The following is a 26,130-nucleotide window of genomic DNA, read 5'->3' as shown; positions in this document are numbered from 1 at the left end:
TGTGTTGATTCCTCCTGCCCTTGCTTTCATTTCATCTCCTACTGGCTGTGAGATATTCGGATGTTTGTGAGTGGCAGGGGGAGACTGTAGAGGTGCTGGAGGGAATAGACTTTTTATTGATAATTGATATGAACTGAATAGCTGAGAGTGCTGCAGTGGCAGTATAAATCGTACTCACAAGCGCTGCAGGCCAACACTGTATGGGACCTGTGAGCTTTCTGTCAATCTCAGCCAGTTAGTAAATAGTTGAGCTGTGGTCTCCGTAAGTCAGAGGCATCTGTTCAGTCAATGAATAATAAATTGTGGGCCAGTGTTAAGCAGTGCTGAGGGCCGTGATCCTTCCCCTCCTCCGCTTCCCCCTTTGAATGAGTATATATCATTAGTCATTAGTCTTCTCTCTCCTTACAGTACACCTTATCTGGTAGAGTGCACTGTAGCAATACAGGGCACTTCACACATAAGGTGGTTATGTGATTCTATTAATGCTTCATTTTGTATACTACTACTACTACTACTACTACTACTACTACTACTACTACTACTACTACTACTACTACTACTACTACTACTACTACTACTACTACTACTACTACTACTAACAATAATAATACTAATAATATAATTTGAGATGTGCTGTAGGTCCATATGTCTATTCAGGAAAAGCTACCACTACTGTTAAAGGTGATTTCTGCATGCACCAAGAGCAGGTTTGTAGCCCATTGTTCAGTAAGAGTGCAGCATGGTGGTGCAGTGGTTGGCACTGTCTCAGCAAGAAAATAATATGTTTAAGTCCACCAGCCAGCCAGTCTGTGTTGCCCCTTGTGTATCCTTGTGTGAAGTTTGTATACTCTCCCCATATGGGGCCTCATTTATAAAATGGACTTACAGTTTTGATTGTAAGTATAGCTTATGCAGAAGTCCATGTATAAGTACTTATTTATAAAACCTCACTTTGATGTGGAAATGATCTTCATGTAAAGATATGTAAAGTTTAGACTTGATGTAAATTGTTTTCCTGCTGGTTATGTAGGGGAATTGCAGTTTGTGAAGCATATGTGCCTAAGTCTATGGCTGACTGCATAAGCTTAAAGAACAATGTGATAGCAGTTATTAATGAAAGGTGTGAGGAATTAACTGCTGGACACAAGGTGTTTTGAATTGAAAACAGGATGCAATGTTCTATGAATAGTGTGTCAAATTCCTGACTCAACCCTTACTTGTGCTTGCATTAAATTGCTTATTGTAAGGCACATTAAGATTTATAGATCACAGGTGTGTACAATGTGTTACAAATGGGCTTCTTAAAACCTGAACATCAGCACTCCATCGGAAATTATCTTAGGGCTAAGTTAAAGTATAAAACTAAGAACGTTTTTTATAAATGAGGCTCCAGATGCTTAATTTCCTCCCACAGTCCAAAGCAAAGCAGGTCAGGTTAATTGCCGACTTTTAGGGTGCTTTCACACCCTAGTTTCTCAACCTAGTTCAGTTCATTTGGTTCAGACCAAGGAAACATATAAAGGTTACACTGGCTTTTTGCAAAAGAAACAAAAGCTGTGAGCTGCCATATGGACTGACAGGCAACTCATTGACTGGACAGTTTTGGCAACTGTCATCAGCATGGTTATTTCTACATGGACTCACATAAGGAAATCCGATTCTGGTGACTGACAGCAAGATATTTCATTAACCCACACACAGCTGCTTAGCTTTCAGACCACAAATGAACCAAACAGGGCAGCGGACAGAGACAGACCTTTACAGCTGGTCTCGGTCCAATTGTTTAGTCCGCACCACAGCTTGACTGACAGCTTTCACAACTGCACTAAACGGGAAAATGCACCTGAGTCAATTTGCATCGAACACAAGAGGTCAGGCAGGAAAGCACCATCACTCCAAAGTACTGCAGGTCAGATTCATTGGCGACCTAAAATTTCCCATAGATGTGAATTGTTGTCCGTCTATATGTACTAACCCTGTGATAGACTTATCCAAGGTTCACCGATTCAATGAAATTATTGTCATATAAACACATTAAAATGCCACACATGCATAGCCATACAATAATGAATGGATGTTCACAAAAAGTAAATTTTTTTCATGTGGGAAGAAAAGTGGCAAATTTATGACAGGGTGACAGTGGCAAACGGAATTAACTGCAAGTTGATACTGACTGACAGGGCCATACGGACACTGAATCTTTAGCAGCCTCATCTGAAACGGTGTGTTTTGAACTGTGCTGGTAAACTGCTTGTCATCTTGTAAGGATTTTTCCCCCTGTGTTTGTGTTGTTAAAATGGATGAATCCAGGCTGTTTACTGTGTTTGATCCAAATGGATTAAATGAGTGGATGTGTAATGCTATCAGTGGCCACCCATTGCAGGTTTCAGGATCAAACTGGGAGAAAAACACAAAAGTGATTTCAAAACATCCTTTATGGCTGCCAAGTCATTAGATCTCAGTAATATATCGCTCAGACTTTTGAAACTTTGACTCCCTGGCACCGGTGTCTGTCCTTGAACTCGCAGACATTCACATATAGTAACTATTCTCCACAGTGAACAGTGCTTCTGTAGGTTGTCTGCTACCTTACACACATCATTCATCCACAACCATATCAGCCCCCACACACTCCACCCCTTGTACCCTCGCTGCACAGAAGCGTAATGGCCTTTTATCGATTCTTTCTCCTCTCGCTGTCTTTCTTCTCCTTTCTTGCTCTCTCCTCTGCACTGCAATGAGAGGTTGTTAAGATAAGCTGCTGTGTGAGGAGAGAGCCATGCCTGTTTTTTTGGAGCTAGACAGCAAGGGTGTGTGCGTGCCTGTGTATGTGTGTGTCAAAGTTTATATATGCGTGTGTATATGTGTGGGGGGCTAATAACAGCCATTTGGAGACATGAGTGCTTATCTGCTGTTGTGTACAAATAGGGTCCATGAATAGGACATGCTTTTCAGCCCCTCATAACCCCAGGAGGGTATTAGGCAGCCAGCCGATGCTCTGTGAGAGGTAGGCGTATTTCATGGAAAACGATACTGCCTTTTGTGCCTCATGCGTCACTCCAGCCGTCTCACCAAATTTCACTTAATTTCAGTCGAGAGATTACGTGTTTGCGATCGTGTGCGCATTATATCTGAACTCACTCAATATTCAATTCTTAGTGGCACAAACAGTCTCCATAATACATGTACAAGCTCATTAAGAGCTCTCTTTTCAGTGTTGTTCCAGTGTTAATGGCTCATTAAGTGAAAACAGACACTTCATCACACGTGAAGCACAGACCACACATACAAACACTTTTTATAGGTGCTTATTTGTCTCCAGAGGCTGTACATTCTGTCTTACGATATAATTATGAGCGAACGTGTTCATTGCTCACCAAGGAACAGCAATGATGCGAAGGTCTCAGATGGTGAGTGTTTGCTTTATAGCATACACTGTGCACAAATGTAATTTCTAGTTTTTGAGAAATCTGACTCAGTCTAAAATTAAAGTTAAGAGACGAAGAGATGGATTTCTGCGTTTTTCTTTCATTTTTCTAAATTCCCAACATACATATTAGCACATTAACACATCTAGCGTATGCCCACAAGTTCCTTTGATATCATCATGAAACCTATACCGCATCAGATGCCTAATGATTTTACATCAACTTCTACCAGAAAATTACAACACGTAATTTCTCCCCTGCCTACAGATTTTGTATCCCTTCGTGGCAGGCCCAACAAATTCGCAGATGCTGCGAGAAAGATTTGTGATAAACTGTGACAGTCTTTCACACATCTAAAAATATGTGTATATGTAAGGAAAGGCCCACCTGCACGAATTCTGCCGAGGAGGTTTAAAAAGCAGAAGTGCGAGGTGAAAAAACTGGAAACGTCAGTGAAAAGCTGAGATTGGACATTCATTATTCATTTTTAAAAGACCCTGAATAGATAGCTTCAATGACAGCCACGGTGGACAGTTAATAACAATGCCCATGTCAGAGCACAGGTCAGGTTTGTTTGAGTCATCTCTCTGAGATTGTACTTTGAGGAAGAATGGGGGAAGTCCCACTCTATTTCACTCTTTCACCCCCCCCAACCTTTTCATGGTAGTGGTTTAGAGAGGTGGGGGTTAAATACTTAACGTTTAAGAAGCAACAGTGACAGGTGCCTACAGCTCATTTCAATTCATGGCCAAAGAAAAGGACATTTAAACACTTTTTTGTAACATCAGCCCGTTGTGTGACTGCTGTCACCTTCAGTAGAGAAGTAGCACAGTGGTAGAGCACAACCTTGTGCTGTAGAATGATAAATAAATTAACCTTGAGAACCAGAAAACAGAAAAATAAGATGTGTGAAAGGAGACCTCTTTTTAATAGGTGTGGAGTTCCTTAATCTACTGCTGAGCTTAAAATTATATTTTCTTCTCAAAAAGGAGCATTAGGGTGAAGAAACAAAGCAAACAGAGAAGCACCAGTTTTGATGAACAAAGAGCTGTCTGGAGACCAGTTTTTCTTTGCCTTTCAAAGGTTTAGGCCTTTTAGTAGTCTCCATTGAAACTAAGCTGTGATGAGCAGGATCCACCGTTAAAGCCTCTGTACAACCAACACACAGAGCTCAAGGATTACCAGACGTTGTCTTAATTGATCTCATTATCTTCTCGCTGCTCCTCTATGAGGCTTTCCATTCTGAAGTGTATCTTGTGATATCTCTTTAATGCCTGCAATTTGACATAAAGTATTAATGTCAAAGTTTTTTTTATCCACCTGAGGTGAGTTCAGGGGAGGAATATCATTAAAAAGACATTCCTCCATTTTAGTCATCAAAGTCTGTTTACAGGTCTTTACAACTACGACAGAGTTGTATAAGGTTTGTGAGTGAGCTCCTCCTGACCTCTGTAGCCTGCTCCTCATCTCTGCATGAGGCTCGAAGCGCGACGCTGCATTAGCCGCTACTAGCATAACACACCTGAATCTCTGACCAAACTGCCAGCGGTCAAGTTGCATTGGGGGTAATGTAGGCAACCAGGTTTTGACAGTGAAGAAGAATGTCCATTGTGTGTCTGACAGTGTTCCAGGCATAACACTTAAGAAAAGCTTTATATGTAGTTGTAAGCAGTTGTAAGTGTTTATTAATGCATTTGTTAACAATTGTAGCTCCTCCTGTGGACACCCATAAGTGGAGGCTGCTAATTGAGCACTGAAGATTCAGGTTAAATTAATGCCATGGGGCCGACTGCTGGCGATTTAAAAATATATATTTTTTTTAAATTACAGTGGTTGCTGTATCTGTCAGTCACATTGAACAGGTTGTTGTAGTCTGGCACTCCATCTGCTCTCTCTCTCCTCTCTCGTGTGTAATTTCTGTGGTTGCTCTAATGTTTACAATGTTTAGTTTAGGTTGGCAATTTTTCAATATCTGCTCTTCAAAATATTTACCATCGCCGCTTAATTCAGCAGTTGTAAGAGTTTAAGTTATTGAACTGATGCATACTCGATAGATACTTAATGAAGTTTCTGATAAATGAGTTAGGGATGAGTTCTTTTGATTTGTGCATTGCGCAAGCCTATTTCATAGATATTCCAGCCGGGCTTCACAATTTTAATGTCTTTTGGTGTGCAGTGTGCAGTTATATATTCCTTTTGGCTTTCTGCCTTGTGTAAAGTTCTTAGGCTAAGTATTAATTAGATATAAATGATCCTGCTTAATCGGGTACACGTAGATCATATAGTATGATTTTACAATTCAATGGCTTATCAGTGAGGTGTAATAAAAACTACACTGCAGACTGGAGTCTCTGTTAACAGTGGCAAACAGACTGACAGCTGTCTCATGTGACCTCCGTGAGGTGAATGAATGCGCATCAGTAGCTCCACGTATGCGCCAACCTGTTGGAACACGTTCTCACTCCCAACTCATCAGATATTGTTTGCAACCTCCAGAACTTACGCGCTTGTCCCCTAATGGGCTGTATCCTTACTGTCCTTCATTTTTATAAACTATAATAACCTGGACGTGGGTCACATCTCTCACCTGCATGCATGCACTGCCTCTCTCCCGCTTTCCTTCAGTATTGTTAATTCAGCGCTGCTGACTGAAATGGCTGTGGCTGCTTCCACACACAGTATGTTCGTGTTTAAGTTTGCAAAAAACATGAATGCTGCACAGAATTTAGTATGACGTCATTATATAGACTGACTTTGTCCTAGCACGCCCAACTGTCACTGGTACCTGGCTGAAAGGTCACTATATTTTTATACTGTTTAACATGTTGTAGTAAACTGCAAACATACTATAACTATATTTTTTTACAATGGATAAAACAGTACAAAAGATAATAGTTCATTGATTGATAGCAAAAACAACTGAGAAATAAAAATGATTGTTACAGTGTCAGTTCACACATACATCTGTCTGCTTTAGGTCCCTGTGGCAGTAAAGATTACTGCTCATAGCTGCTCAGCGCTCATCATTATGTTGGGCTACTTAAACACATAGTGCTAAATGTCTCAGATTGCAATTATATTCATCAACTGCAGGAAATGTGTCCCTTCAGGTAAATTGTATTACATTTCTGTTTGTGAGTAAAGAGAACACACATCAGCAGCATGGCCTCTGACCAATATAAACACAGAAAGCATTTTATTTTTACGTATGTTGTACATTTCTGATCTTAAGCTTCATATGCTGGACCAAAACAGATCTGCTGACAAATTTATATCAAATGTTCTTTGTTCCAATTTAAAAAAACACACTATGAACCAGCCTCCCCCTCAGCTGAGTCAGTGCTGCTTTAAAAAAACTTCTAAAAGCTTGTGTGTACACATTGGCCTTTTCTAATTTGTTGCTCTGCCACCATAACATACACTGTCTATGTTGTTTTGTTTTATTTGCTGTTACTGTGCACTTAGAGTGTTAATTTGTAATGTGCGTGCTGTACCCCTGCTGTGTAATATATATTTTTTTCTTTTTGGGTGTTTATATAAAGCACTTTATAACTAGTGCTTTGAAAAGTGCTACAAAAAGTAGATAAATATCTATCGAGCACATGCGAATACAAGTGTCGTACCACTCTGGTTTAATCTACACTTAATGTGTCTATTTCAGTTGGAGACGCTTTGTATGTCAGGAATAGACCAAATGGTTACACAATTACATTTAGTGGAAATTAGCTACTCTTTGACTGAGCTCTCAATGAATCTGAGTTGCAACAGGCATTCTGCTGGAAGACTTATCTGGGGTAACTAATCTCACCCTAAAAACATACATGAACATTATGTGCTAGCACATATAGTGAGGAGGAGGTGGTTGGAGGAAGGAGCTGCAGCAGCAAATGACTTTGGCGTGAAGGTATCAGCGGCATAATAGTGAGAAGTGCTGCTGGCTACATCTGTAAATATTACTGGATGTTACTAGTCAGCTGCCAACTAACTGATGAGTGAACCACTGATGGGTGAAGCATGAATGAAGCTGATGGCAGTTGATATAAATTAATCCAATGTTCTATTTCTGTTCGTTTGGAATTATGAACTACATGAATGCAAAATGAAAAGTAAGTACTGTTCACGCTCTTTGCGCACACAGAAAACTAATATAGCTCCATTAAAAGGTGCTTTCAAATACATATTTAGATATTGTAGGTGTGTATTTAACACATTTAGAGAATGAAAACAGAATATTGTAAAGTTGGAACTGTCTTTTAGTAGATCCGTTTCCCTCCTAGATCCAGAAACAGCAAACAAGCTTCTTCCTAATTTTGGAGTATTACTCTGAGGCCTATTAGCAACATAAAACTGTTCCTGTCAGTTATATGAGCTTACTATATATATATATATATATAGGCATTGGTAATAATATAACTGTCCGCCTATACGTAAACTGCAGTATAGACATGCCAAAGATATGTCTGAGGAAATTTAGATAATCATCCCAAGAAAAATGATAGCATAAGTCATTTCAGCAAATGCCCGAAAACGACAGATGCCGTAGTAAGCCTAGCAGCGGCCGTAGGACTTATGACAGAGAGCACAGAAAGAAGTCAGTTCACGTTATTAAAAGAACAACAAACTACACATATGGGATATGACTTTGACACAGGTCACCACTGTTCATTTCCCATTTCTGACAAATCCTTTTAACCATGACCACAATCTGTACTTGGACTTAAGTGGTTATTATTGTAACCGACAATGAAAGTCCCCTGACCGACTCAACTGCAAAATGTCCTGTTCATATATAGTATCAAAACATTTCTTTAATGACCACATTTCAGGGATTCCTTTTTAAAAATGATTATGTTTATGATGTGTTTAAAAATGAACACATCAGTGTTATTGTCAACCTCAAAAAGTCAGTTTTCAACCCAGTTACTGTGTTGTTAGGAATAATACTCATTTTTGTCTTACTGTATTCCCTCGCAGGATACCGAGATCCTCAACACAGCTGTCCTCACTGGGCGCACAGTCGCCGTGCCAGTAAAGGTAGTCACCGTAGGAACAGACGGAGCTGTCTCTGATGTAACGGAGTCGGTGGAGTGCAGGTCTACAGATGACCAGGTTATCAAGGTTAGTGGGCATGGGTTTCGTGCAGCTGCTTTTTTTTTTTTTTTTTTTTTAAATTCTACCTCTTTCTCATTTGCCTTTATTGTCGTTTGCTTCATGGTCAGCTTTCTAGTGGTACGTGGGTGGGTGAGCGGAATGAACAAAAGGTAGCTGCGGTGTAGAAATGGTTTGTGCTCATTAGTCAAGGAGAAGCAGGTGCTGAATTTCCTCGAGCAAACTAGGGACCGGATTTTTTTCCTCTCTTTATTTATTTTATTTTTTATTTTCTTAAATGGTACACCAGAAATTGAGAGCCTCTCCTCAAGGCACAGATCGATACCTCAAAAATGTTTTTTAAAAAAAACTAAGAAAAAAGCAAGAATATTTCCATTAAGGACACCAAGTGAATGAGAGAAAACATACTGATACATAAAAGGTCACAGTACCATAACTGTTTGTTACAGATAATAATATATATATATAAACCTAAATAAACTGTGATTTTATCATAAGAAATGACAGACTGTAAATATGAACAGTGTTTCTAGTGAGAGGGAGCAGAATATAAAAAATTCAGAACAGCAGATGTACAAGATTTCTTTTTTTTTTTTAAGTCTACTAGTATGTGCTTGTTTCTGATCATGTTGTTGCCTGAAATCTATACTTCCCCATCTGATACGGTGGAGCCAAAATACAACAAGACAGCAGCTCGAATTCATATTAGACAAAAGTTGCTGTTTATTCTGCAGCTTGTAGCTGATGCCACTCTCATTTCCCTCTGCTCATTTTACTTGCCTCCAGATAATGTTAAAATAATGTAATTGCATTGCATATACAGTATGTTTTGAAAAGCACAGTAAGAATTTCATCTCCTGCATTTAAAAAGGTAGTTTGAAATCCGACTTTATGCCCTAAGTAGAAGAGTTTTCTCAAAAGCCCCAGTTTGCAACTTTATTACCATTTGCCAATAACAGAGCTCTGACAAACAATAAAGGTGGCAAAAATTTCACCATGATTGATTTCCTATCTTGAGCAAGTTTCAAATCTCTCTAAATTGATTTTCATCAGGCTCTCTGAAAGCTTGCGTAATTAATATAAAACCTTATTGAATGCTTTGGGAAATGTTACACAGGATTTACTGTTAATCTAAACATTTTAAAAAGCAGTAGCTTAATCCACTGTGGTAGGTAAAGATTGAGCTTTTTTACTGTGATAACATTAGATTTTATATTTTTGCCCTTCAGTGTGTCCCCATCCTATTACGCAAAAGGAGAAGCGAGAAAAATGAGTGAAGTGAGAGAAATGAGAAAAAATAAACTGTTTGTTCTTAATTGTCAGTATGTGTGAAAGAAAAAGAAAAGTGTTGCAGCTGTGTGTGTGTGTGTGTGTGTGTGTGTGTGTGTGTGTGTGTGTGTGTGTGTTATATTGAGGAGCTGATTTTGTGTGTTGTATGTGTGCAGTACATGCATATCAGAGAGAAGAGAAGAGGCAGATCTCTCAAAGGGTTTAATTATCCACTGAAGTAGTACCACACATTGTGACGCTGACCTCGGTAGCGCACTCCCCTGCCCACCCTTCTAGTTTGGTAACAGTAAGCGGTACCCCTCCTCTCTCCACCCTATTTTCAAAGGAAACTCAAAATAAAACACTTTTTTTGATCGGGATCTCCATCTTCCCTCATAGAAACTTTGAGGATTAAGTTCTTCCCGCAGCATGGACCACCATAAAATAATCCTGAACCTAAAACTGTAAAGGCCACATCTTATTGGCAGTTCTCTTTATTTTACCCCACCACTACAAATTGGAAATAGCTCACTGGTATATTTACAAAGCCTACCAGTGGATTTTACGTTGACTGTAGAGCTGAAATGTTTGATCATTTAATCACTATTTTGATAATTGCTTGTGAATATTTGCAGGTTTTCTCAGTCTGTTATAATAGCAAGTCAAATATCTTTGGGCTTTGGATTGTTGTTCAAGCAAAACAAGCAATTCAAAGACACCTTGGATTGAACATCATTGTCCCTATTATCCTCTTTTCTAACATTTTATAGACCGAACAATTAAATGATTAATTAATTGAGAAAAATCAGCAGATTATTAGATTAGAAGGTAACTGTTAGTTATTATTAGCCCTAAGTGACTGATGAACAAGTTGATTCTCGGCATGACATAAACTTATAGGATTTTAACCTCTGATTTGACAGATGTGTTTTACCGATACATCACAGAAGCTCAAGAATACAGGAGCTTCACTACAGTGCTCAGCCAGCACAACCATGTCAATTAACTGCATATATACAGCCTCTGCATGCACTGTTACGCCTCTTAAAAACCAATGTGTCACGGCCATAATCATATCAATGCACAGTCATGGCCAAAGCTATATCATCCCAGGGCTACAACCAGGGGGCGGTCTATTACATAATACATAAGATTGTATCGTAATGTGGCTCAGCCTTTCTTTATGGATCAGAGGGAATACAGAACATATTACCAGGGAACACAAACTCTATTGCGAGGAACGCAAAATTACTACAGAAAAATTTGCATTTTTTAAGCAAAGTTACACTATCACCTGTTTGAAAACTGCCCCTGCATTCAAATAAGCTCTGATTTCACAAATTAGCAATCAATAGTTATATTATTGGAAAATCAAACACTCACAATACAGTTAGGATAAGAATAATTTGGTCATATCCCTGCCATTGGGCCTTTATCCTTAAATGCAAAAACAACAGCAAACAAGTTTTAAAATTCTGCATTTGCTAAACACCGTTTGGTTAAAGCAGCCGCTGTCAATGTTTTCCCTTTTGATGCCAGTCGCCTACAGTACTCTACCATAACAAGTGAGTCCAGGAATTAGCAGGACACTGCTTTAGAATGGCTTCCAAGTCCATGCTTTGTGATTCCAATAAAACAAACATTGTTTGAATATTTTCTGATAAAATGAAAGTGAAAACTGTGAAAAATGGACAGCGGGGGAAATGTACTAATGTTCATCAAATCTAAAAACAACCTTGAAAGCTAGGTATTACAACATATCCTCCCCCAGGTCTTTATTTCTTAAAGGCAGATTGATTTTAATATAAATTCAGACAAATAGTAATATAAAGCTCAACGAACAGAATCAAAATATGCGAGTGTTTTTTATCTTCTGTTTCAATGTGAGTCTAGATGTTTCACTTTTTATTACAATTATGTAGAGCCTTAAGGTGTTCCAGATAAACCACTGAACCTCACACTAGGATATACTTTATAGTTTTAGTGAGTCTTTATAGTTTAGAATGATGAAATTTCACACACTTACTGCTCTCAGCTGGAATCATCTAAGAAAAATACCACTTATGCTCAGTGCCCTGATTTCCAGTTAAGTAAGACAATTTATTTTTTAGTGAATGAAAGAAATCTTAACATTCTTTAGCAAATGGCCATAGCCGAAAGGTTCCAGTACAGTAGAATCTTAGCGTCATAAACTCTGAATCTGAATTGTATTCTGTGGTGTCCTTATCTGGGTTTGTGCATGTCACTCTGAAAATTTCAAGCCTGCGTGATTATCAACACAATGGATTGTTTCCATGGAGAAGTGACATTGATTTGTGCGTGGTTTCATGACACATTAATGGTGATAACTGCGGCTAGCGAGATCAGTCAAGTGCTAAATCTTTCATGCTGTGCAGAATATGTCACCTTACAGAGATCTCAATTAAATCTTTACGGCTATCATCTCCGATACCTTTCAGAAAGAAAGATAAAGATGGATCTAGAATGTAGAGTAAAAGTGGAACAAAACTAGAGATTGAAAGGTAGAAATGGGTTGACATGAACTGATTTCAGCATTAGGGCATCAGAGAGAGTGAGTGTATGAGTGCTGGAGAAAATGAACGGTGCAAAAAGGAACAAAAATAGAGGTGAGGCTTAAGAGACTCAATAAACAGTGAAGTGGATTCTTTCAGCTCACTCCCTGGATGGCTGCCTTTAGAAACCCAGCACATTAGTGCATGTCGTGAACATTATGTGTGTGACGTGCACACCTACAACAGAGAGGGGCTGCTTTAAGAAACTAGTATTATCAAAGTACTGTGTTATTTCTTCCTTAGATAAGACAGGCTGTAACTGACAATCATTTTTATTTTCATTTTTCTGATTTGCGATTACTCGATTATTTGCTTTGGCTAAACAGTGTCAGGCAATAGTAAAACATGTCCAGAAGAGTGCAGGGTGATGCCTGGGAATTATTATTATTAATTTAAAAAGATAAAACAAAGAAAGGCAGCAAGACCTCTCATTTTGAGAAGAAGGAAAACAGTCAGTGTTTAGCATTTTATCTTTGATAATCAATGAATCATTTAAATTATTTAAACTGTTGCAAATTAAATATCTGACAATCAATCAGTTCATTAAATCTCAGTTCTAACTACATGGAACATTTTCATTTTCACAGCTTTTAATCAAGTAATTGATATGGTCATAACAAGCATCATGCAAAGTTATCATTTGACTTGCACTGTAAGTCATTGGTTCTCAATCTATTATTTAACATATAATATTATCAGAATACGACAAAATTCCAAATGGAAATTCTAAACTATACTAAAATGTAAGATAAAATAATTTTAGCTTTTCCTGTAATATTGTTCAATATCAGCTTGCTACGTAGTCACCTTATATATACGGTCAATGGTAGTCACAACAGACGCATGTACCGCACGCATACACCCGTAATTAGTCACACCTTGCAGTGTATGGGAGTTTTGTGGAAGAGTGTAAGTGCCAGTTCTTTATTATTAGGTTTCTAAGGAATAAAGCTGCCTCCTGCGTGAACTCTCCATAGCTGAACAGAGTAGACTACCGCATTCTAATGTCAGCCATAATGGTGGTATTTGGAGAGTCTAATGATTTGTGGTGTTGAGGTTGTATGGGGTGTGAAAAGTTTGAGAAACACTGCTTTATGTGATGACTGTTGGTCTTATCAAAGAAAGGCTATGCTACATAATTTTGATATTGATTGTACACACTGACATGACAAATGCATTTCACAGATTTGATTTATGAAACTGATCAATTGAACAGAAATCCAGATGAAATGTTAAACCTTTCTCCGACTCTGAATGTCCTTTCTGAAGCACCACCCGTTCTCATTACAGGAAGACTGAACATGTAGGAGGTACAGTAATACAGTAGTAGACTGAGGGTGAGGGTAAAAGAGTGGGATAGAAAGAGGAAACGAAAGGGAGGAGGAGAGAGCTGACAGATACCAAGCTGTCAGTTTTGTTGCTCAGAGACAGGGGCTGGTCTGACATCATTTGAGAGTAAAGCTGCCAAGTTATATGCAAAGACGTGGAGGCAGATGACAGTCTTCTTGTGACTGGTTCGTTATAAAGAAGCAACTGTCAGTATTGAGGAATTCTGCTGAAATTACTAGTTGTGCCAATCAAGCATATGATGGTATTTGAGATTGAAATGAATTGAAATGCAAGTGATTACAAACGCAATTTTAATGACAGATCGTTAAATGGATTTGGTCGTCAAAGGGGGAAAAAATATTTGATGCGGAGATTGTGGTGCTTTGAATATACTAACAGACACTTCTGATGCTCTTGCTATATAATTTCTCTATGTTGGAGACGCATCTGAGAAACCTGATTGGAGTTGTACTTCATCCAGCCAATCAGAATTTGGTTCGAGCAAGTGTTTTGTTCTCTGGTTGGATGAAGCAGGTTTTGTGTCTTTTCTCAGCTCCATCTGTTAAGTTGGACCAAAGTCATATTCCTTGCACACATATTATCCTGCGAGCGCACGCATTAAATACGCATTCGCACACATTCAACCGCACACACAAGCAGAGAGGAAACTGAGCAGACCTGACACTTGAGGTTTCATTGAAGTAATGCCAAATCTTTCCACCCTCCAGCATGTCAGAATAGGCTGTTGACTGAAAATCTTCAACTGGACAAAAACTGGAAATCTTCCTCAAATACTTCCAAATGACAAAATTTTGCAACTACATCCATGATACATTTTAGCAAAATTATATTTAAATTTGTTATTTTAAAGAATTTGAATACTTTGTCATCTTTTCTCCAAGTTTTCAATCTCAAATTGATTTGTCTTTCTTTATCTCTTTGTGCCCGTCTCCCATCCTGCCACCTCTCATTGTTCCCTTTTTTCTCCAGGTGTCAGAGCGCTGTGACTATGTGTACGTCAATGGGAAGGAGACAAGAGGCAAGAGCAGGGTGATGCTCAACTTTACCTACAGTTTTCTAAGCGCCCAACTTGAGATGAGTGTATGGATGCCCCGCTTGCCCTTGCTAATCGATGTGGCCGACCCCGAGCTCAGCCAGATAAAGGGCTGGAGGGTCCCTGTCAGTGCAGGCAACAGAAGGTAAGGCCTGAGTGCCTTTTGCAGCTATACTGTTGCATTTTGTACTGTGCAGTATTCTTAAATATACACCTATAAAGTGAACACTGCAGCACAGCACCAGCATCTTCAAGGCAGCTCAACATGATCCTTGCTTAACACTAAACTCTTGAACAAGCTGAACAATTACTCCACACGCAAAATCAATTTTTTGATTTATCCAATGAGTACCCATATATAACAGTCATTTTAAAGCGGTCCCTGGACATATCTTTACATTTCTTTATTTAAGTTAATAACCTGATTTTGAACCCTACATGAGAATCTGAGGCACATTCTTCACAGGTAAAAACAATAAAATGGCTTGGTAGTGTTGGTGCAGACATATGAGGCATAAAATGCAGGTGCAGCAGCAGAGCTGGTATAATGAGTGTCTAATAATTCAGTCTCCCAAAAAGGTACTTATGCTGAATAAGAAATGAGTAATAATTTTGAGCATTACAGAGCATGGACAAAATTCCTGAGGCTGAAAAGTGACACTGTGTGCAATGATCTGTGCGGTGCATCGTGAGTTGTACAAGAAGGTGGTAATAAAAATATTTAAGTGAGTGATTTTTCTTCAAATATGAATACGGCTGATTAAAATCAAAATTATCCTATTTACATTAAAATAAATGATCACCGAAGCACACTGACTAATTTACATTTAATAAAAGCCATTATAATTATTATATATTGTGATCACATAGACAGATATGGTGAAGACATGAAAAACCCAAAACACTAAGGTGTTTGCGTTGTAACACTAAATGAAATTATTCCATGTGCCACTGTGTTTAGCCTCTTTAGAGCCATGATATTACACATTCATGTTCAATTTAGCAGTTGACATACATCATATTTACTGTTGGTGACGTTTTAGCTTGTGTGAATCAGATTTTTAGGAGTCATAATTAGCAGTAGCGTTAAATGTTTAAAACATCACTGCATCACAATAACATATGCATTAAACATTTGTACAGAAAACAGCACATTCCTGCCACAAAGTCACTGTGGTGTCATCTCCCACTGGCTTACACCCCACAGGGTGGCACTCTAACACAAATACCCCCTAGGCTACCAACGCCTGAGCACATCAGTCATGTCTGTCAAGCACCTCACCGTATGAAGAATGCATGATATGTGAAGTTTATGTGCATATTTGTAACAGAGAAAGCTAAATGAAAAAAATAAAATGTTTTCTCTGCATGGCTTTATCAATGTGTGCGCATTCACATTCACATAAGCATGTAAGCTACCTCATTACACTCTGGCACCTTGGCTGACCTGTCACTCACTGCTACAAACATGACCTGACCTCATGTTTCTGTTGCCAGCCACAAATGTCACCTTGGTTTAGACTGCCGTCCCTTCACTGATGTGGAATAAGGGAAGGGGAGGGGATGGTGGAAAGAGGTTAGGAACTAAGCCAAGCCATTGGGCCACAGCATGTTAACCTGTCAGCCTGTTTTTCTGCCTGACCGGCCATGCCTCATTAAACCTAATGGAAACTGTCACTGTCACTCCCCCCCCGGCCACCTGACTGTTAGAGAGAGAGATGCAAGCAGAGCTCGAAAGAGTAAGAGAGAAGAGGGAGAGAGAGAGAAAAACAGTGCAAGTTGAAAAATAGATTATAGAAAAGTCAAGTTAGAAATTGATGTGAGAAATATAGAGTGAGAGCCAGGCATGCAGTGTGAGAGATGGCAATGCACAGGACAAAACAACAAAATCGACATATATCCAGTGATAAAGAGTGATGGAAGATGAAGAGTGCAAGGATAAGACTAATGTATACGCATTATAGCCATAGCAATGTTTCTCTTCATCATCAACATGGTCGAACTCTTTAGAGCGGATCCGTGTCCCGAGGCCACATTTTACCCATCACTGTAGCTCCTGCGGCTAAGCCTGGGGACCAAAAAATACAATATGTTGTTGTTTGATATGATGTATTATAGTAACCAAGGGAGCAGTTTGTGTCTACAAGCACTTTTAATGTATTTTTGGAAAGAATTGGAACAGGAGGTACAGTAAATTCCAGTTAATCATGAAGTGAGACAAAGTGCTTTAAAAATACAGTAGAGCAGAGAATAGAATCAAATGGACCCCTTAATGCAGCAAGGTAGGATATGTTATGAACTTTTATTTTGTTTTGTTTTTTATTTTATAAAGTACACTTAAACTTGTATAAAACATCCTGGTGCCATATAAATCTTGCCTAGTAATGGTTTGAGACTGTATTTTATCTTCTTAAATTGCACACTGTGTGCGCTTTAATCTACGCTGTCTATTGGTATAAATGTTTCAGTGTCGTATTAGGTCCACAGTGGCACCTATTTTCCTTCTTCCATAATTCTTTGTAGGATTTTTAAATGTTTTCACAGTAATAGGGTTGTTTTCCCCTTTCTTGCTTCCTTTTCTACCTTTCCCAGTCTAATGTGGGCCTGTTAATGTGATAAAGGGTCATACAAACTTAGACTTAAAGAACAGAACAGATGTGTCATAAAATTCCCCTGCATTTGCTACAAAACATATCTCACATATCTTCTGAGATGGCTATATCTGCAAAGTGTTTGCTGTGGGCCAAATAAATGGCAGACATACAGCAAAATATCAGCTGCCCTTTTAAAGAAAATGAGAACACAAGCAAGGCAGCAGTTTGTCTCTGCAAGCTGTTTTTAATGGATTTTTGAAAACACTGGGAGCGTACGACTTTCGGGAGGTTGGGAAAACCTGCAGCACAACAGAGTCGAGGCATTGACTGCAGTAAATACATCAGAGGGTTTAGACTTCGTGGGCATTAATGGCGATAAGAAAAAAATGAATTACATTGAATTGTGATAGGAAAAAGCAGAATTGTGCTGTTGATAACCTTCAAAGTATCTCTGTCTCCTTAGGACTTCTCCAGACACAAAGAGCGTTCAGTACTTTTTACCCCTGAAACAACCTGAAGTATGCTTAAAGCATCTGCCTCTATACTCCTCACTGTTATAAGCAATTGATCTGTGCTTCATTCCCATTGTTCATCTGTTTTCCCATCCCTGTAGGTATGAGAGGGTCACCGATGACAAGGATGAAGACGATGGAGCTGATGAGAGGACAGACAACAGCTGTGTGGCCCAGTATCAGAGCACCACTCTGCGTGTCCTCACTCACTTTGTGGCAGATACGGGAGAAGTTAGAGGAGCCCCGGAGGAGGACGGACTGGGCCAGCAGAACTTCCTTCTGGGTAGTGACTGGCAGGTGGAGGTTACACAACTGGTGAAGGATTCTCTGAGGGTGGCGGACCCGAAGGTTGCGCAACTGTCGGAGGGCCAAGTCCTAATAGGACTGAGCCCTGGAACCACCAAACTACAGGTTGGATGTCTGTCTGTTTTGGGAACCTGATAAGCAAACTGCATTTTAATTTTGTTTCATTTCATTATTCAGACATCCTGCTCGTTTGTTTTAGCCGTTTGGGTGAAGGGGTTATTTTGCCCCAACCGATCAGTAGTGACACATCTGTCTCATCAACATCATTTTCAGTTGACACAGAAGCAGTAGTTTTGCTTAATCCTGCCTACACAGTTAACCGTAACCCATGAACAACAGAGATCCTGTAAAGTCTGTAAGTACTGTGAAAATGGCCAGCGAAAAAGGAGTTGAGGAAGTTGGGGAAAAGACACCCAACTCTTCATCTCTACAAGGTTTTTTAGGCCCTTTGACCTCATTGTTTTGGTGGTACCAAATTCCACTCTCAACAGTCTCTTGCAGCAACAAGCATGTGTTTACAGCAAAAATGCTCTAATATACCCCCATGTACACCACCGATCCAGACAAAGTTAACAACAAGCTGGTGAACGTAGTGGAGCATCTAGGAGCTAAAACCTAGATGGAGACGGAAACGTGTCTAAAAGGAGAGTAAATATTAGATTTACATTCATCAGGTAGCCAGAAACATGATTCTGAATGAATGCTAATGTTGCTTTGTGGCAGCTGGATACATAAAATAGGCACTCCATCGCAAACGAAAAGCCAATAATATGTTAAAAGTTTGTGTTTTTAGGTTTTTATAAGTTGTTCTGACCCCAAGTGGCCAGAAAAAGAGAGTGTCGCTTTAACTTAGTAGTTTGCATGTTTAGAAAGGAGTAAAACTAGAAAGAAATGTGCAGATTGGAAGTAAGGTATAGGTATAGAAAACATGGGGTAAGACGGAACAGGTTTGGCAGTGGAAAGGGAACGAGTAACAAAAATAACTACATTGATTGCAGCATGGCACAAATACTTAAGCCTATCAGAAGCTGACAGAGAAACATGCCTTCATGGCACATCTAATAAAAGATTGCACTTCTTCGGTCTCTCTTTCTCCTTCACACCCACACACCCACACACACACACACACACACACACACACACACACACACACACGCTCAGAATCCTATTTATCTGATATTACAACCAGGTTCTTGCTCAGGACAGCACGTGTGCTTGCTCACAGTGTAAATCAACATCAATCTGGCATTTACAAGATAGCACGATACGGAACAACACATTGTTGAGGCAGTGGACTGGAATCATAATCTCCTTCTCTTTATTTATCAACTGAAGAGCTGTTGGCACTTCTTGAGTGATTATGTGTTTGTGAGACAGAGTGCCGTTTCACTGCTGGCCAGGACATGGCTTAAATGAAAGGAAAAGTGACTGGACATCATCTTGTGTTAAGTCTGGTACTGATGAAATGGGAATATTGTTCTCATTCATTTTACTGCAAAGCTAACATCTAGTAGATTTACATCTTACTCATCTGTGCTGATGAGTAAGATGTTGTACAGTGGTATAAAGGGTGAACGTCTCTATAGGCCATTTAACAAACTGTATTATGAATGCCTCAAATGCTAGATCCAGCCTTGATTTTGACAAAGTCAGCCCAGTCCAATTCACTGTGTGCATGATTAGTATTAAATTCAAATCCAATTAGAGGATAACTTGTAATTCAGTGCTATAAAGCAACCCTGCACATTTGGAAGGTTTCCAAACATCAACTGTCATAAAGACTGTCAGAAAGGTTTTTAATTAATTCATTATTCATTTTTAGGCTAAAATGGCAGGTAATTAGTTTTGTGGAGTTATAATATTGGATCACATAACCATATTGGTTGCATTCAAGAATAAAAAAAAAGTTCATTTTTCATTTTGAGAGACATGTTGGCTGCTTTCCAATGGCTGTAGCTAGGAAGCCTGGGTTGTTTTGGAGAAAGTATGTATCGGTAATTGTCCTTGTTGCCTTAATATTTCGGCCATGGTGGTGGTAGCTGCTTGATTGGTCATGGAGAATGCACTTAATGAATGGAATAAATGCATAAGAAGTGGGTAATATGTAAAAAAAACTATTCTTCTTTCTATAAAATATGTTCATGCAGTCACTCATTCAATCACTTTCTTTATTTTAAACCCAATCAATCAAGTGGACTCCAGAGTATTGGCAATTGTGTTAAGGAGACTGACATTTGTTTAATTCAGATCAATTTTAGGTCCAACTTCTAATACAAGTGCTTTCCAATTGTTGACAATGACATCCAAGTGCAATCACTGCAGTAACCAAGAAAGATTTTTAAAAATACATAGGATTTTATCCCAGAAGAAATACAGTATGTTGTAGTATATCTCTGTGGTAATGAAGGAATAATTTCAGATATGTTTTTGGTTCCTGTACCAGTTCCTGCTTGATCTAGATATTGCAAAGTGAATTATAATTGCTGGTACCTGTTATAAGTGAGTGTATTTCTCCCTTGAAATGCAAATGATATAACTGAACATAAAGGTTATTTGTAGCACTGAATGCAGACCTGATTTGATAGTTAATGTTTCTACTAATTAATCAACAATTTGTACTCAAAGTGTTAGTTATGTTTTCAGCCTAGTCTTTGGTATGCTTCTCAGGTGGTCTGTGGAAAGGTTAAATCATTCAGAATGAAAACATGCTCTTGATTTAGGACAAAGCTTTTGGGCTTAATCCAGAGAAATCATGTAAACACTTAGTGAAATAGACGAACAAAGCAAAGCATGAAATCAGCTCAGTGAACCACTAGGGTTATGTATTTGAGTGGCTTTCCTAATTTTCCTAAAAACAACACAAGCCATTTCAGTATAACCATTTCCTGTGACCTTTATTTACCCAGTTCACTCACAGTTAGGGTTAACTACTATCTGACTACAATAATAGGCACAAATGATGTGTAAAGAGAAAAAATATTTGTTTTGAATATTCTAATATTTGGTCGTACACAATTTTTGTTCTTCTACAATATCTTTATTCAAACATTGTGTAAGAATAAATATGAAAAGAACCAAGATTGTATTTCATTTGCCCTCCCAAAATTGATTTTGTATTATTTGTATTTGGAAGCCCATTAGGAAAAGATCAAGGTGGGGGGTTTTTTTGTTTTACCTTTTTGTTTTAAATCCGATCACAGATTTCTGTGATAAAAAAAACTAATTCCAAAGCAGCTAGTCCAGTCATATAGTCAATCTAGATAATAAACTACTGTGAATATACCTTTTTATTTTTCTCAGTGTTACCTTATGGTTGAGAGTGCGGTCTGATTTCCACAATACTGTATTCTGTGTTCATGTGCTGGTTGAGGGGTTCAAAATCTGAGGTGTGCTTGCTGCGAAACTGCACTGTCAGAAAGTCAAACCCAGTCAGCTTGACAGCAAAGGAAGGAACTCTGCCTCATTCATCCAAGAAACAGAGTGCTAATACATTTTCATGTGCTCTAATTTCTGAAGATTTTGAATACATAACACTAGGGCTGCTCGATTATGGAAAAAATCATAATCACGATTATTTGGGTCAAAATTGAAATCACGATTATTCAAACGATTTTTTTTTTTAAACTTCAGAAACATGCTGCATTTAATGGACATTTGTCAAAAACACTTTGCAAGGAAGTCCTCAGTTACACTTTCCTTTCCCCATAAACATTTGTAAGTCTCCTTTTTACATTGACAGTCATAGTGCACTCTTGCAATCTCTACAGAAAGTTAAATTAAATTAAATAACACACAAAAGATAAGCCATAGAAAAACAATTTGTGTTCTCAAATTTTAGTGCACTTCCACAACATTTGAAATTACCCAGTGTTTCCTCTATGTTGATTTTGGAGCGGCGGCCTACCGCTGTTAAATTTCTGCCGCCACGGTATCAGAAATGGGGCAGACGCACAATGTAGTCACGGTTGCCTTTCAAATGATCCTGCCGACATAATGCACCCCCGTTGGCTGCCGCTCACATTGCAATTTAACAACAAGTAGAACTATTTAGAGGTTATTGGGGCTGTTCAGTTTAACTCCACATACTGTTGTGTTGATGTAGCTTATTGTCTAAACGTTCGCTTTCTTCCAAGTCGACTATTAAACTAACAGCTCCACCAAAAACGTCACTGCGGTGGGTCCGTTTTAATTGGACAACGTTCAACTTGTCAGTTTTCAGCTCAACGTCCTGATATCAAACATCTGGAAACATTAAAACGGTAAATATATTTGTTTGTGTCGCAGCGAAGTGTCACTTCTGTTTCATATGTAAAACGTTCGCCGGCGTGACGGGCGTGTTCGGACGGGCCTGCCCCCACTGCTAAAAAAAAAATCCTAGAGGAATCACTGATTACCTGTTACCTGTACTCCAACGAAAACAACGTGACTGACTCATGTGCAGTGCATGCTGTGGGGGAGGGACGGAAATACGCATGCACAAAACATGCAGACTGTGGCTGTGTCCCAATTCAGGGGCTACATCCCTGAATTGGGACACAGCTTTTTTTCTATATAACGTTGCACAACAGGAAATGAAAAGAAAATCGTTTCCCCCCCGATTTTATTAGTTTTGAGAATGTTTGACCCCAAAATCGTAATCATGATCAAATTTAAATTGAGCAGCCTTACATAACACACATTAGAAGCTTTATTTTGATGTGTTGTTTAACTGTTTAGAATTACAACGAAGCACAATGAAGGATTTGACAATTAAATGTCACTGAGGTTTTAGAAGATTCCAAATTTGCATCATTAAGATACTGGGCTGCAAGTTCAAAGGTGTATCAGGAGAAATTAATGAATCCTTTGAAGCACCGTCTGTCTGACATGTTATGGATAGACTACTGGCATGAAAAACACATTATGCTATCAACCTTTGCGAAAGTGTCAGAATAATGAGTCAGAGTAACATGGTCTGGGCAACAATCGATCGTATGTAATATTGTTGGTTACACCAAACTAGAACCAGGCGCAAATGGGATTTTGTGGGGTCAGGTAGTAAAAGCCCTCTGAGATTTGGAAAGAAATCATACAAGACAAGACTGACAGCTTTGAATGGAAAGAGGGAAGCCTGGAAGGGGTCTTTAATTGCTCTCTGGAGGTGGAATGAAGCAACCTGTAAACTCTGGAACTGGTCTGTGGAAGGGACTTGACATGTCTGCTGGGGGACTCTTGCAAATATGGATCTAGGCCAAAGGCAGGACCTGCAATCTCTCTAATGGGGTAAAGAAGAGACATGACATTTCTTAAAATTGGACAAAGGACTCTGACAAAGGGGAGGAAAAGGGTCTGCCTACTTCCACAGAGTCAAGGAAAGGAGCCTAGACACCTTTAAGAAAATCTGGACACTTGTTAGTATGTAGTCAGGGCTAGGTTGAGAGGATTGTTGATCAGTCTGAGGGACACAAAAAATGTTCCTGACATCTCGTGGACAGCTATGAAGGGGGTAAATGTTTTTGTGACTGGAAGTTTGGGAGCTGCTTCTGTTCGAGAAGGTGATGCATGGCTTCTTGAACTTTAAACTTAGGTACCTACTTACTTTCTGATATTTTAGTAGTTCCTAGTTGGTACGGCATTGGGGCACCTTTTGACTGCAGTGTGATTTTATTTTAATATAAAGCAAACAGATCTTACTCACCTACAATGATATGAATCTAAACATCCAGAGGATGCAAGTATGATGATGACGAGTATAAGTATGTAAGTATGATGTTACCAGTAGTGCAACTTCCAAAAATGAAGCATTTCAGTAGCCCAAAATTTTCATATTAACATTTTGTGTCACTGAAGATGTGTAAAGAATTGTAGGTGGTGATATTCACCACCAGTGTGGCTTTTTAACCTTTGCCCTCATCTCAGAGATAAGGTTAAAACAATTTCCCATTTTTTGACTACACTGATTTTAGCAACGTTTAAAACTCAGTGATATCAGTGTCACTGCGTGGGAAGCAAAAGGAAAAAAAAAACGAGGTAAACCAAAGGGAAGAAAACAGGGAAAAGGGTCTGTACAAATGAGGCAGTGATCAGTGCTGACAGATCATTATGGTTGGTAAATGGATCTATGCGGGGGCGGCTGGGGGAGAGACCGGAGCCCTAATTGGAGCGGATGTGAGGGATTCTCATCTCATAACAATATCACAACAATTTACATGCTTACATCTCTGGCAACTCAGGGAGATAGAGAATGTATTAGAAGGGTGGCGATTATAGGTTCGCGTGCAAGTTTAGGTTTAGTTGTTTTTTATAATCATAATGTTTCTTTATCTATGCACAGACCCCGTGCATGTGGTCTCCGTTGCTTAATAGTTTTGAATACAGGAGCCAAAGTTTCCGTTCTATTTACATACATTTTTATTGACCCAGCACACAAAAAAGTATAGGGAGAATGTTCTTCCAATAAAAATAACTGCATCTGTTGTTCCAGCAAATGCCAGAAATACGTCATGTTTACATTCAAGTCCACTGGCAACCATAGTAAAAAAGTAATAAAGGAGAGATTTAGGCAACAGTACTGTAGAGCAACAAATTCCACAGAGGAGGTTGGGGTGGATAGATGAATCAACAAACAAGTCATCAACATAGGAGATCACTTTTCCTGCCTGGTGTCCTACCAACAGTCTACCTTAGTTTAACCATGATAATGATCAATCCCTAACAACAACCAAGTGGTTAATATTGTAACAATGACAATGAAGGTCCCTTAACCCTTTAAAGGACCAGCAATAAAAACACGATTCTTATTGTCAGGCCATACACTAGTGAAAACATACCTATGAATATTACATTCCATTTCCGCCAATAGATCCTCCTGAATGTAACACGGATGTTTAAGTAATAATTTTTACCCCAACTACTATTACGTCCCCTAACCCTAATGAAGTTCTAGTAGTTCTAAAAATAACCAAACCCTAAACCGCTATCAATTAACAAAACATATATATTTGTTATTATATTTATTTATAACCATGATTTATAACTTTTTTGATAGAAAAGCAAATTACGAATTGTCCTGTTGAATAGAATAATAAAACAGGGCATCATAAGTGTCATTCTGGAGTGCGGTTACAAACAACATCATTTGTCATTCAATTTGGAGGTCTTTTGACATCGATATAGGCTGGTATTTGACATAAGGCAGTGTACTTTAAGAATATGTGTTTTCTTTAAGATTTTACAGTACTGAACTACAAGATGATATTCCATCAAAGCTGTATGCAAATGTGTGCAAATATCTGTTTTGATAACAGTTTATTTACTACTGGAACCCACATAGTATGACTACATTCAAAGAAGGAACTTTAAAAGGGATTTCTTGATAAAACTCAATTTAGCGTGCAGGCTTCAGCTTGCAGGGCTCCAAGATTGGACAGCTTATCATCTACAGTGACAGTACATAGTCAACAACAGTGGCTGCTAGCAAATTGGCTCTTCCTCTTCATTTACAGTAACAATGTCATCTCAGATCTTAATGGACTATAATGAGCAGCAAGTGTTTGCATGTATTGCAGGTGCTGTCCCCTCTGACATCATCAGTCCTGGCTGAGAGGAGCATCAGGGTGCTGGATGATAAAGTGAGTGTGACAGAGCTGGGGGTGCAGTTGGTATCTGGACTCTCTCTGTCCCTGCAGCTCAGCCCAGGGAGTAACAGGGCCATCATCGCCACTGCAACCACACAGGAGGTCATTGACTCACTAAAACAGGTATGGGTCCAAGACTTCCAAATATCATTCCTTAACCTACCACAAGAAGAGGGAAAGTATCATCTTTACTGTAATAGCACTGTATGGTGCATTGCATTTGGCTTGTTCAGGGCTTGATAAGGCTTATTATGGAGTCTATGATATGCATTAGAATTTTTCCTTTATAATTAATTCACTCTTGATTTAGTGAAGCCATCTCTTTGATTTGCATATCCAA

At 38.9% G+C, this 26,130-nt stretch overlaps 1 protein-coding gene across 1 annotated transcript in view; it reads left to right on the top strand.

The window, feature by feature from the left end:
* si:dkey-112m2.1 (transmembrane protein 132C) overlaps positions 1–26,130 on the top strand; it is a 143,869-nt gene that overhangs the window by 115,045 nt on the left and 2,694 nt on the right. The window contains exons 6-9 of the mRNA XM_051412701.1: positions 8,403–8,546; positions 14,699–14,907; positions 17,970–18,279; positions 25,722–25,913. Of these exons, the coding sequence (XP_051268661.1) occupies positions 8,403–8,546; positions 14,699–14,907; positions 17,970–18,279; positions 25,722–25,913 (855 nt within the window). The remainder of the gene's footprint in view (positions 1–8,402; positions 8,547–14,698; positions 14,908–17,969; positions 18,280–25,721; positions 25,914–26,130) is intronic.

The sequence above is a fragment of the Dicentrarchus labrax genome, unplaced genomic scaffold (genome assembly GCF_905237075.1).
Source record: "Dicentrarchus labrax unplaced genomic scaffold, dlabrax2021, whole genome shotgun sequence".
NCBI classification, from domain to species: Eukaryota; Metazoa; Chordata; class Actinopteri; family Moronidae; genus Dicentrarchus; species Dicentrarchus labrax.
This window is presented reverse-complemented; position numbering and strand designations above follow the sequence as displayed.